The sequence below is a fragment of the Melanerpes formicivorus genome, unplaced genomic scaffold, assembly GCF_026170545.1.
Source record: "Melanerpes formicivorus ecotype bairdi unplaced genomic scaffold, bMelFor1.0.p_v2 SCAF_229, whole genome shotgun sequence".
Taxonomy (NCBI): Eukaryota; Metazoa; Chordata; class Aves; order Piciformes; family Picidae; genus Melanerpes; species Melanerpes formicivorus.
Window position 1 is genome coordinate 230027 of NW_027142581.1, and position 12944 is coordinate 242970.

General features: G+C 47.9%; 1 protein-coding gene across 1 annotated transcript in view; it reads right to left on the minus strand.

Annotated features, from left to right (window-relative positions):
• The window catches only part of CCDC25 (coiled-coil domain containing 25), a 126177-nt gene extending 124421 nt beyond the window's left edge, over nucleotides 1–1756 (minus strand). Inside the window, exons 1-3 of the mRNA XM_068169862.1 lie at nucleotides 1673–1756; nucleotides 1008–1085; nucleotides 286–387 (exon numbers count right to left, since the gene is read on the minus strand). Of these exons, the coding sequence (XP_068025963.1) occupies nucleotides 286–387; nucleotides 1008–1085; nucleotides 1673–1744 (252 nt within the window). The 5' untranslated portion in view covers nucleotides 1745–1756. The remainder of the gene's footprint in view (nucleotides 1–285; nucleotides 388–1007; nucleotides 1086–1672) is intronic.
• Between the last annotated feature and the right edge of the window lie 11188 nt (nucleotides 1757–12944).

Consider the following 12944-nt stretch of genomic DNA (forward strand, 5'->3'; position numbering starts at 1 on the left):
CTAGTCATGTGGTCTGTGGTGACAGGTTGGACTCGATGATCCTCGAGGTCTCTTCCAACCTTAGCGATATTGTGATACTGTGACCTGCTGGTTACTCTTCTAAAGCCAGGGAATCATCCATGCCTGAATTGCAAGAGAGGTCCTAGGAGTGTGTAACAAATTCCCCATGAGTAAGCAATGTGCCTTCATGGCCAAGAAGGCATTGAGAGCAAATGCTGTAGACAACCCAACTAGCTCCTGAGATGCAAATGTTACAGACTGCCACCAGGTCACCACCACACTTACATCCTTCTGCCTGTGAAAGCTGATTTGCCCCACGTCCATGTCTGCTGTTTTCTTTAGGTTGGTCCATGGTGTGTACACCACACTGACATTGTTCATCTTGCAACTTGGGATGCAGAGAAGAGAAATGTGTCAATTCCCTCCTTGCTGCAAGAGGGCTTAAGTCTTCTGTGCACATAAGAACTCTGGCCATTATTGCTGTCATAAACACTGCAAGTTAGACAAGAGGGAAGGGAAATGAAGAGGGGGAAGGGAAATGGAGAGGGAGGAGGGAAAGGAGGAGGGAGGAGGAGGGAAAGGAGGAGGGAAGAGGAGGGATTGTAGAAGGGAAGAGAAAGGATGTCCTTTCAGTGTCACAGTGACACAGAAGAACACAACATCATTTTCTACAATAACATGAATGCTGCAGAGTGTTAAACTCCAGATGGAGATTGCCTCTGCCAGCAGAGCAACTGCAACACAAAGGGGCCCTGAGCTGGTGTTAGAGAGGAGACTCTGAGTCCTCCTTGGCTCAGAGAGCAACGTGGAGGCACGAACACCTATGTCAGAGATTTAAAATCCTTCCTTAGAGAACAGGAATGGGCTGGGCTGACATTTGCATCCTACAAGACCTGCAGGCAGTGGCTGAGCAGAGAGCACCATGGCAAAAATGTCACAAATATGTTCATGTGGATCAGAAACCCTTGCCACAAATACCTCATCCCAATCTCTCAGGCACTGGCATTACCTTGGATACTGTTTGCCTTCACCAGATGGGCACAGTCTATCAAAACCTCTTTGGGAATGTCATCCACTGTCTGCCCCTGTGACAGAGCAAGGCAATGTCAGCTGGTGAGCACACAACACCAGGAACCATTGAATCACATAATTGTTTGGGTGGGAAGGGACCTTTAAAGGTCATCTAGTCCAACCCCCCTGCAATGAGAATGGATATCTTCAACTAGAGCAGGATGCTGAGAGTCCTGTCCAACCTGACCTGGAAAATTTTCAGGGATGAAAGGAGGGAATGACGCTCTGCCAACCCAGCCAGAAATTCTACACTCCGTGTTTAACAAGACTGGAGTCTTCCATGGTGTTTGTAAGGAAAGGCTTGCAGCATCACAAGGAATGTGCTTTTCTCATGGGTTTTCTCCCTGTTATACTGGGGGTGATTCCTAGACACACACTTGGTGTCAGGCCACATTAAACTTCCCCTTCCTCCCCACACTACTTGGTAATGGAGCCTGTAAATTCAGGCCCCTCCAACTGCAGGTTACCTGCACCCCAAGGGAGTCCTGCAGACTTTTAACAGTTCAGGTGAGCAAAGATGGCCTTGAGTGCAGGACTGGCTGCCTGTGGCACTGCTGTGGGTGAATGTGAAAGCTTTGAAGCCCCCCTGCCCCAGGGTTACCTTGTGCAGCCGCAGGTACACATGTGCGGAGGAGAGCTTGTCCACGTGGAACCTGTGAACACAAGAGCTCATTTCACACAGGGCAAGAGATGGTGATCTGCTCTGAAAGGTTTGCCTCCTGACAAAGAACAGAACAGCCCCTTGATGGACAACAGACTATGGAAGTGTCCATGATACACATAGAATCAACAAGGTTGGAAGAGACCTCAAAGATCATCAAGTCCAACCTGTCACCACAGACCCCATGACTAAACCATGACACCAAGTGCCACATCCAATCCCCTCTTGAACACCTCCAGGGATGGGGACTCCACCACCTCCCTGGGCAGCACATTCCAATGGCCAACAACTCTCCCTGTGAAGAACTTTCTCCTCACCTCAAGCCTAAACTTCCCCTGGAGCAGCTTGACACTGTGTCCTCTTATTCTGGTGCTGGTTGCCTGGGAGAAGAGACCAACCCCCTACCTGTCTACAACCTCCCTTCAGGTCTCCCCTGAGCCTCCTCTTCTCCAGGCTAAGCAACCCCAGCTCCCCCAGCCTCTCCTCATAGGGCTTGTGCTCGAGGCCTTTCCCCAGCCTCATTGCCCTTCTCTGGACACGTTCAAGAGTCTCAATGTCCTTCTTAAACTGAGGGGCCCAGAACTGGACACAGTACTCAAGGTGTGGCCTAACCAGTGCTGAGTACAGGGGCAGAATGACTTCCCTGCTCCTGCTGGCCACACTATTCTTGATGCATGCCAGAATGCCATTGGCCTTCTTGGCCATCTGGGCACACTGCTGGTTCATGTTCAGCCAGCTGTGAATTAGCACCCCCAGGTCCCTTTCTGTTTGGCAGGTCTCCAGCCACTCTGACCCCAGCCTGTAGCTCTGCATGGGGTTGTTGTGGCCAAAGTGCAGCACCTGGCACTTGGATTTGTTAAATGTCATCATGTTGGACTCTGCCCATCTGTCCAGTCGGTCGAGGTCCCTCTGCAGAGCTCTTCTACCCACTAACAGATCAACACCTGCTCCCAACTTGGTGTCATCGGCATATTTGCTGATGACTGACTCAATCCCCTCATCCAGATCATCAATGAAGATAGTAAACAGGATGGATACACAAGCTTTTGATGCTGTCTCACATAGCATCCTCCCAGAGAAGCTTAGGAAGTGTGGGTTGCATGACAGGGCAGTAAGGTGGGTGGAGAACTGGCTGAAGGACAGAGCTCAGAGGATTGTGATCAGCAGTGAGAGGCCTGTAGCCTGTGGACTGCATTTAACCTGCTGTGTGGTTGTGGTAGAGTTGGAAGGGTAAGGCCAAGAAGCCTCCTCCCTTCCCCCTTGTAAAATAAAGGGAAAGAAAATTGAAGGGAAAGGAAAAAAAAACTCACAGCTGAATTAGCAAAGCAGTGGAGCTGTATATTTACAAAGCAATGTAGGATATGCAGGGGAATATATACAAATTTACAATATTTACAATATATACAAAGATATACAATAAAGTAACACAGAAATGAGAGTTCTCCCCCCTGCTGAGGGGGCTCCCCACCTCCGCTCTCCCCCTCTCTCCCCCTTTTCCCCAGAGTGGGTTAGAAAGAGAGAGAAAGAGAAAAAAAGTTAGAAGCAGTTTGTGTTAATTGGAAGGGAGTTAATACAGGCCTTGGTAGCTTGTCGGTTTCAAGGCCAAAGCCTTGGCCGAAAGCCCAGGACAGAGAGCTGCTGCCCTGCGGAGGAGTGGAAGCAAGACTGAAGATAAAGTGCTGGAATGCCCAGTATACCCTCCTGCACTCCCAGTTCAGAAGGTGCTTCCTCCCACTTTACCAATGAAATTAGTTTAGCTTGTTCTTTTCATTTACCAACTTCCGTCCACCATATTCCCTTTCTTAAGGGGACAGCGTCAACCGGCCACAGTCCACCCCTTATAAACAATTTCATTGGCTGTTCACACTGTCCATCCAATCCAAGACGATATTTACAGTTCGTGAGTAAAGTTCATAGTCCATTCCGGCTATGCTCAGATGTAGATGATTCAAAAGTCCAAGAAAATCAGTAAATGAGAAAAATGGAAAACAGTTCATTTCTTCGCCGACGAAGCGAAGAAAAGGGAAGTAGGGAATCTCAGGGTCTCTTAGTTGACTCAGGGCTCTCAGGGATCTCAGGGTTCGTGCACCGTAGATTTCCTCGTTGATTCTTCCTCTGGAAGCGATGTAGCTGTACAGCAGTTCGAAGTTAACCTCTTTCAGCTAAAGTTAAATTTCTTTGTGGAATACACTGAATTTCACCATTCTCTTGCACTACCCAATATGTGTGACCCGGACCGTCAGCTGAAACCACCCCTCGGACAGGTTTAGCCTCTCCTGAGGGTGAAAATACCCAAACAGTTTTACCTAACAAATTCTTTTCTCTAACAACAGGAACTCTATCACCTTCTACTTTCCATAGCAAATCTGAATGTGCAGGTCCAGCTCGATTCACTGAACCTCTACTATTTACCAGCCAGGTTGCTTGTGCTAAATGTTTTTCCCAGTTTTTCAAAGATCCACCCCCCATGGCTTTAAGAGTGGTCTTCAACAAACCGTTGTAGCGTTCAATCTTCCCTGAAGCTGGTGCATAGTAGGGAATGTGGAATATCCACTCAATGCCATGCTCTTTGGCCCAGTTCTTTAGAAGGTTGTTCTTGAAATGAGTTCCGTTGTCTGACTCGATCCTCTCTGGAGTTCCGTATCTCCACAGGATTTGTCTCTCCAGACCAAGAATGGTGTTGCGTGCAGTTGCATGTGGAACTGGATGAGTTTCCAACCACCCAGTGTTTGCCTCTACCACAGTAAGCACGTATTGCTTACCAGAACGAGAACATGGTAGAGTGATGTAGTCAATCTGCCAAGCTTCACCATACTTGTACTTGGACCATCTGTCACCATACCACAAGGGCTTAAGTCGTTTTGCCTGCTTAATAGCAGCACAAATGTCACAGTCACGGATGACTTGTGTGATAGCATCCATGGAAATGTCTATGGATCTGTCACGAGCCCATTGGTATGTTGCATCTCTGCCTTGATGTCCTGACGAATCCTGAGCCCACCGAGCTAAGAATATCTCACCTCGGTGTTTCCAGTCGAGATCAAGATTAGAGTCCATGTCTACTTGAGAAACTCTTGCAGCTAGATCTGCCTGATGGTTGTGTTGCTGTTCCTCAGTAGCTTTGCTCTTACGAATGTGAGCATCGATGTGTCTCACTTTCACTGGAATTCTCTCGATTCAATCAGCAATGTCCTGCCATAGGTTGGCTGCCCAAATGGGTTTTCCTTTCCTCTGCCAACCACTCTTCTTCCAGTTCTTTAGCCAACCCCATAGAGCATTGGCTACCATCCATGAGTCGGTGTAGAGATAAAGCTTTGGCCATCTCTCACGTTCAGCCACGTCGAGAACTGGCTGGACAGCTTTTACCTCTGCGAACTGACTGGATTCTCCTTCTCCATCCTTCGCCTCTGCAACTCGGCATGTTGGACTCCACACTGCAGACTTCCACCTTTGCTTGTTTCCAACAAGACGACAGGAACCGTCTGTGAACAAAGCATATTTCTTTTCGTCATCAGAAAGGTCATTGTAAGGAGGAGCTTCCTCAGCACGAGTTACTTTCTCCTCTGGAGGTTTAGTACAGTTGATACCTTCAGGCCAACTTGAGATCACCTCCACTAGACCAGGTCTTTCAAGATTTCCCATTCGAGCTCTCTGTGTTATCAGAGCCATCCACTTAGACCAGGTTGAGTCTGTAGCATGATATGGTGTGGAGCCTTTGCCTTTGAACATCCAATTCAAAACTGGTAATCTGGGAGCTAAGAGAAGTTGTGATTCAGTTCCAATCACCTCAGAAGATGCTTTTACTCCTTCATAGGCAGCTAAAATTTCTTTCTCTGTTGGAGTATAATTAGCCTCTGAACCTCTGTAACCTCGACTCCAGAAACCAAGAGGTCGTCCACGTGTCTCACCTGGAGCTTTTTGCCACAAGCACCAGGTTGGACCATTGTCACCTGCAGCCATGTACAAAATGTTCTTAATGTCTGGACCATCTCGGACAGGTCCCAGACCCATTGCTTGAACTACCTCTTGCTTTATCTGGTCAAAGGCTGCTTGTTGTTCAGGTCCCCAGTGGAAATTGTTTCTCTTTCGAGTCACATCATACAGAGGTTTCACAATCTGACTGTATCCAGGGATGTGCAGTCTCCAAAATCCCACTATCCCCAAGAAACGTAGGGTCTCTTGCTTGTTTGTGGGATTTGCCATGGTAGAGACTCTATTTACCACATCCACTGGAATGTGTCGGCGTCCATCCTGCCACCGCACTCCCAGAAACTGAATTTCTGTGGTACGTCCTTTCACCTTGTCTCGCTTGATGGCAAAACCTGCATCCAGAAGAATGTCAATGATTTTGTTACCTTTCTCAAAGACTTCTTCAGCAGTTTTACCCCAGACGATGATATCATCAATGAACTGGATGTGTTCTGGAGCACCGCCTTTCTCCAGAGCATCGTGGATCACTGCATGACAGATGCTTGAGCTGTGGATCCAGCCCATTGGCAATCTGTTGAAAGTGTACTGGATTCCTCTCCAGGTGAAAGCAAACTGAGGCCTGCATTCCTCTGCTATGGGAATAGAGAAAAATGCATTAGCAATGTCTATGGTAGCATACCATTTGGCCTCTTTGGATTCCAGCTCATACTGTAGCTCCATCATGTCTGCCACTGCTGCACTCATGGGTGGTGTCACTTCATTCAGGGCTCGGTAGTCTACTGTCAGACGCCAGTCTCCATTCTGCTTTCGCACAGGCCACACTGGACTGTTGAAAGGTGAATGAGTTTTGCTGATGACTTTCTGACTCTCTAACTGACGAATCAGATTCTGAATGGGCAACAAAGAGTCACGGTTGGTTCTGTATTGTCTGTGATGCACAGTCTGAGAAGCAACCAGCAATTTAATGTCCTGTATCTTATGTTGTCCCACAACTGCAGATTCATCAGAAAGCTCAGGTCTAGCAGACAGCTTCAATTTTTGTCCATCAATTTCTGTAGAAGCTACTCCAAAAGCCCATTTGTAACCTCTAGGGTCTTTGAAATGCCCTTCTCTCAGAAAATCAATTCCCAAACTACAAGGTGCATCAGGTCCGGTCGCAACTGTATGCTTCCTCCATTGTTTACCAGTTAAACTTATATTAACCTCCACCTTACTTAACTCTTGAGATCCACCAGTGACTCCCAGAATAGTTATAGACTCTGATCCCTGATAATTTGATGGCATTATGGTGCACTGAGCTCCTGTGTCAACCAAGGCCCTGTACTTCCGAAATTGTGAAGTGCCAGGCCACTGGATGAACACATCCCAATACATTCTATTAACTCTGTTATCCCTCTCCTCCCCCTGGCGGGAGGCAGGGCACCCCTAGTTATGGGGAACATGCGCACATGTGCATTGCACATAGTGTGCAGGGTTATAACTTTGCATGTTATAACTGGAGCCACTGTTGGAGCTACTAGGGTTGTTCTGGGGAACTGTAGAAGCAACAGCTACCCTTCTGGTATTGCTACCTCGGGTTCTGCCACTTTGCAGTTCTCTCAGTCTCCTGAAAAGATTAGAAGTTGGTTGGCCATCCCAGCGGTTCATGTTCTCACCAAACTGATCACGCAGAGTTATCCAAATAGTTCTACGTGACTGCCTTGGTGGTCTGTTTTGGAATGACCTCCTTGGAGGACGTCTATTCCTCACAGATGAAACTTGTACCCACCTGGAGGAAGAATTGAAATTATCCCTTTGTGCCAATTGGGATATGGAATTTCTAAATTCATCTTTTAACTCTCTTATGCAATTCTGTATATCACCAGACATAGTTTCAATGGCTGAAACCAAAGAAACACGTGTCATGCTATCCTCCAGTTGTCTCATTTGATCACTGAATTGGCCAACCGTGGGAGAAGCTCCACCATAATTTCTTGACACAATTCTGCTTGCCAGAATGTTTGCATAATTAGAAGGAGCAAGTTTGATGATCTTTTTAGCAAGACCAGAACCCACAGGAATGTCATCAGGATTCAGAGTTTCATGTTCACCATAGAGTAGCTCTCTAACAGCAAATTCTCTCAAGCGCTTAATTCCCTCATCTATGGTAGTCCAGGGTTTAGGATTCCATGGAAGATCATCTCGGGAAGGGTATCTCAGGGCAACCGCCATTAAAAGGCGTATCCACAGATTAACCTTACCGAGAGCTCTGCCTAGATGTCTATCTATTCCATTATCCCTCGAGAGAGTTCCTAACTGAGCTGCTGACTTGTCTCCAACTGTTAGAGCCGGAGCACCTGTATCATAACACCTACTAAGCCAAGCTAGAACTGGCTCCTTATCTGCCCTGGTGAAATCTTTATGGACATTTCGCAATTCCTCACGTGGTGATGAACACTCTAAAATATCATCTTCTTCCTCTTCTCCCTGAACTTTTTGTCCATGTAATCCTGCTGTCATTTTCTCAAGGATCTCTTTAAGCTGAGAACCACCTTTGCCAGCTCCTTTCCTAACTTCATCTCTATCCTGCTTTGATCTCACTAGGTTAGCTAGATCTTTAAAACAAACCTTCTCTTCCTCCTCAGCAGGATTTCTTAGTGTGGAGGGCCCCTCACCAGGATCAGTCTCCAGCTCTTCTTCTCCATCTTTGGCCTTTCCACCTCTAGTCTTTAAAACAGCCACCTTAACTGGAGCTGTGTTTGAATTTACAGCCACCTTAATAGAAGCTGACAGGTCCTGAGATAAATCAGCTGCTGGGGCAGTGACTTCCGGTCCCACCGAGAGAGTGGGCGGAAGTGACGTTGCTCCATTAATGGCCGACAGAGAAGAAGGAGGAGGAGTAGGCGCCATGTTGATACCAGCCGCTGCCCTTGGCAGCTTGCTAGAATCAGCAAAGTCATTTAGAGCTGCTTTACCAATTAACTTTTTAGCCCTCTTTTTAACTGACAGAGAGTCTCCACCTTCCTCATTACTAGATGACTCTGGTACTGATCGAGAGCCACGGCGTTTTCTTTTTGATCTAGTTTTAATAACAAAACACGCCCTGGACACCTTCTTCTCCCGACACCAGGAATACAGAGAATACACATTAGTTATCACCAGCAGCAGAATTATACACATGAAATAAATCACCTTTGGATCCCAGGCATCACCTAAAGTTACTCTCTCCTCAGGCGGTATCCTAAAACCCTTTATCTCAATTGGGAGAGTGGTGGAGGTAACATTCCTGTATCTCACTGGCCATAATACATTAATACATTTTCCATACCATAGTCTAACTCTATACATAACCCGCATATAAATTGTCGGCACCAAATATTTACCCAGGTAATCCAAAATCAAACCCAAACAATATCTGTAAATCAGAGCCCCAAAAATTGAAAAGAATAATCGCTCCACAAACCACAATACCTTCATGTTTGCTAATTCAGCTGGAAAACACTAAATCAATCAAGTAATAAATTAAACTAATTATCTGCCGCACGTTGGGCACCAAGAAAAAAAAATGTGGTAGGGTTGGAAGGGTAAGGCCAAAAAGCCTCCTCCCTTCCCCCTTGTAAAATAAAGGGAAAGAAAATTGAAGGGAAAGGAAAAAAAAACTCACAGCTGAATTAGCAAAGCAGTGGAGCTGTATATTTACAAAGCAATGTAGGATATGCAGGGGAATATATACAAATTTACAATATTTACAATATATACAAAGATATACAATAAAGTAACACAGAAATGAGAGTTCCCCCCCCTGCTGTGGGGGCTCCCCACCTCCGCTCTCCCCCTCTCTCCCCCTTTTCCCCAGAGTGGGTTAGAAAGAGAGAGAAAGAGAAAAAAAGTTAGAAGCAGTTTGTGTTAATTGGAAGGGAGTTAATACAGGCCTTGGTAGCTTGTCGGTTTCAAGGCCAAAGCCTTGGCCGAAAGCCCAGGACAGAGAGCTGCTGCCCTGCAGAGGAGTGGAAGCAAGACTGAAGATAAAGTGCTGGAATGCCCAGTATACCCTCCTGCACTCCCAGTTCAGAAGGTGCTTCCTCCCACTTTGCCAATGAAATTAGTTTAGCTTGTTCTTTTCATTTACCAACTTCCGTCCACCATATTCCCTTTCTTAAGGGGACAGTGTCAACCGGTCACAGTGGTCTGGGAAGAGGAGACTTTGTGGGAGCCACAGGATTGGTAAGAACGTTCCACTCAACTGTATATCGAAAGGTAGTTTGTGTTGGTACCTACCAGACATCTTCAGGCCAGCCATACTTTATCAAGTCTTCATCTGTAGGAATGAAAACATCAATAAACAAAGCTCAGAACGTCATCAATGGCAAATCCAGTGACCTGGTAAGGGCAGAAACCCTCTGCTCCTAGTCCTGACACATTAATAAATTACTGATAATTTTCTTTATGGGCAGTGCTTGCAGTCATGATGATCTCACTCTCTGGATTTTCCTCTGTGTTCTGCGTGGACTTTTCCCAATCTTTTAACTCTCACAGGCATATAATCTTTTTGTAGTTCTGAATTAAGATGTGTAGGTGTGGTGCTGAGAGACATGGTGCTGGAGCACATCCAAGGAGTGGCAAAGAAGCTGATGAAGATTCTAGAGAACAGGTTTTGTGAGGAGCAGCTGAGGGAGCTGGGGTTGTTTAGCCTGGAGAAAAGGAGGCTTAGGAGAAACCTACTTGCTCTCTACAACTTCCTGAAAGGAGGATGGAGTGAGGTGGGGTTTGGTGTCTTCTCTCAAGTAAAACATGATAGGACAAGAAGAAACAGACTTGAATTGTGCCAGGGAAGTTTTAGGTTGGATGTGAGCAGCACATGTACTGTTCCTTCCCTCAAGCTCCTGACAGCAGGACACCCAAAAAAGCCTTTCAGAAGTTTTGTGTCCTTCACTACACAAAAGACATTCAGGTGCTGGAGTGTGTCCAAAGGGCAACAAAGCTGGTGTGAAGGATCTAGAGAACAAGTCTTATGAGGAGTGTCTGAGGGATTATTCAGTCTGGAGGAGAGGAGGCTGGGGGGAGACCATTGCTATCTACAATTACCTGACAGGAGGTTGTTGTGAGGTGGCGGTTGGTCTCTTCCCCCCAGTATCAGGTGATAGCATGAGAGGAAATGGCCTGAACTGCACCAGGGAAGGTTTAGATTGGATATTAGGAAGTTTTTCTTTACAGAAGGAGTGGCCAGGCACTGGGGTAGGCTGCCCAGGGAGGTGGTGGAACCACCATCCTTGGAGGTGTTCAAGCAACGTGTGGACATGGCACGTTGGGACAGGGATTAACGGTGTTAGATTGACGGCTGGACTCGACGATCTTAGAAACCCTTTCCAACAGAAACAATTCTACGACATTCTGATGCTGTAAGTGCCCCACAGGTGCTGCTCGTTCAGGGCTGTTGGTAACCACCACACAGGAAACCTCATGAGCTCCCTGAATTCCCTTAAACTGTACTGCATTCCGTCTTAAACCAAGTCCTTTGCACCCATCCCAGAGGCACGGGGAAGCCTAACGGCATCGCTCAGAGGCGCAGGAGGACATGCCAATGCCCGTGTAGTACTGGTGCCGGGAGGGTATTCGCCTCACAGCAGTCGTCACCAACCCCTCCTGGGGGGTGGGTGTGTGTGTGTTTGTGTGCATTTAAGACCTTCGGTCGCCCTGCTCTTGCTCACTCACCGTTGGAAGTGAAGTAAAACACCATGGCGGAAGGCTCCCACGCCACAGGGCCTGAAGCGCGGGCAGTGCCTGACGAGAGCGGGGCAGGGCAGGGCACGCGCCCCTCCCCGTACACAAGCGCAAAGACTCTGGGTGGTGAGGGCAGAATGGGTTCTGCCCATGCGCAGAACAGCAGGGGCCCCTCCGACACCGTGGATTTTGCGCATCCGTATTAGATCCGGGCCGTGCTGTCGGTCATCCTTCTTCCTGCGCAGTGCTGCAGCGCCCCTCGCCCGGCGCAGTTCTTTCAGTTACACCTTCCCCAAAGGCCGCAGAGCGGGGAGCGCCCCTTACTGGGATGCTATTGAATAAATCGTTATTTCTAGCAGTTTATGGATATTTACTATTAGTCGTCTTGGGTTGGTTGTGGAGGGTTGTCCTTGGCCCCTGGCACTGTGCTGCCTCGAGGTTCCTTGTGCGTTGTCAAATCATTTAAGAGAATGTTTTTCTGTTTTACTGTCCATGCTCTCCATGAGCGCCCCAGGAGCTGTTCCCATGCAGCTTTGGCCTGGCTGTGATGCCACAGCAGGGCAGTGTGGTCACAGAACCCTGTGGTGCCATGCCAGCAAGCACTCAGCCTTTGGGCCCTGCTACAGCAGCATCAGCAGTGACAGCCACAGCAGTGGCATCAGCAACAGCAGCATCAGTAGCTGCATGTTGTAAGGGCAAGGATCATGGTCCTCTTCCAATGCCTTTCCTTCTTTCTCACCCTCTTGGTGCTGGGGCAAGTCAGGCCTGTCCAGGCTGCTCTGTGGCAAGCACAGGGGGCGAGTAAGTGAAGTGTGTGCAGCCTGTCACAGCCCATGGGCTTTGCTCCCCAAGAAGCTGGAGGATGGCTTTTCCTCCAGTGCTTCCTTCAGAGCTAGATTCCAGCATGCCATGAAACAGTTCTCATCTCTACTTGCTTCCAGGTGAGGGTGGTGGCAGTCGTTATCCAGCTTCTCTGCTGGCTGTTGGTGTGGAGCCCTTGGATCATCCTGGAGGCAAGTTTCCAATAGCCTTTTCCTTAGAAGGAAAGGACAATGTGGCCAGAGCTTGTTCATGTGCAGTTTTCTTTCAGGTCCTTCAATGGTCAATGGCTTCCCAACTTCCCAAGAGATTCCTACATTGGAACCTGAGAGTCATCCCACAGGTAAGTCAATGGGAGGAAGAAGCATTTCCCTCTTGATCTTGTTCCTTCCATGAAACATGTGCAGAGGTGGACCTGATCTCCTTCTACGAGCAGGTGACCCGCCTGGTGGATGTGGGGAGGCCTGTGGATGTAGTTTACCTGGACTTCAGCAAGGCCTTTGACACCGTCCCCCATAGCAAACTCCTGGCCAAGCTGTCAGCCCATGGCTTGGACAGCAGCACTCTGAGCTGGGTTAGGAACTGGCTGGATGGCCGAGCCCAGAGAGTGGTGGTGAATGGTGTCACATCCAGCTGGTGGCCAGTCAGTAGTGGAGTCCCCCAGGGATCAGTGCTGGGCCCCATCCTCTTTAACATCTTTATTGATGATCTGGATGAGGGCATTGAGTCTATCATCAGTAAATTTGCTGATGACACCAAGCTG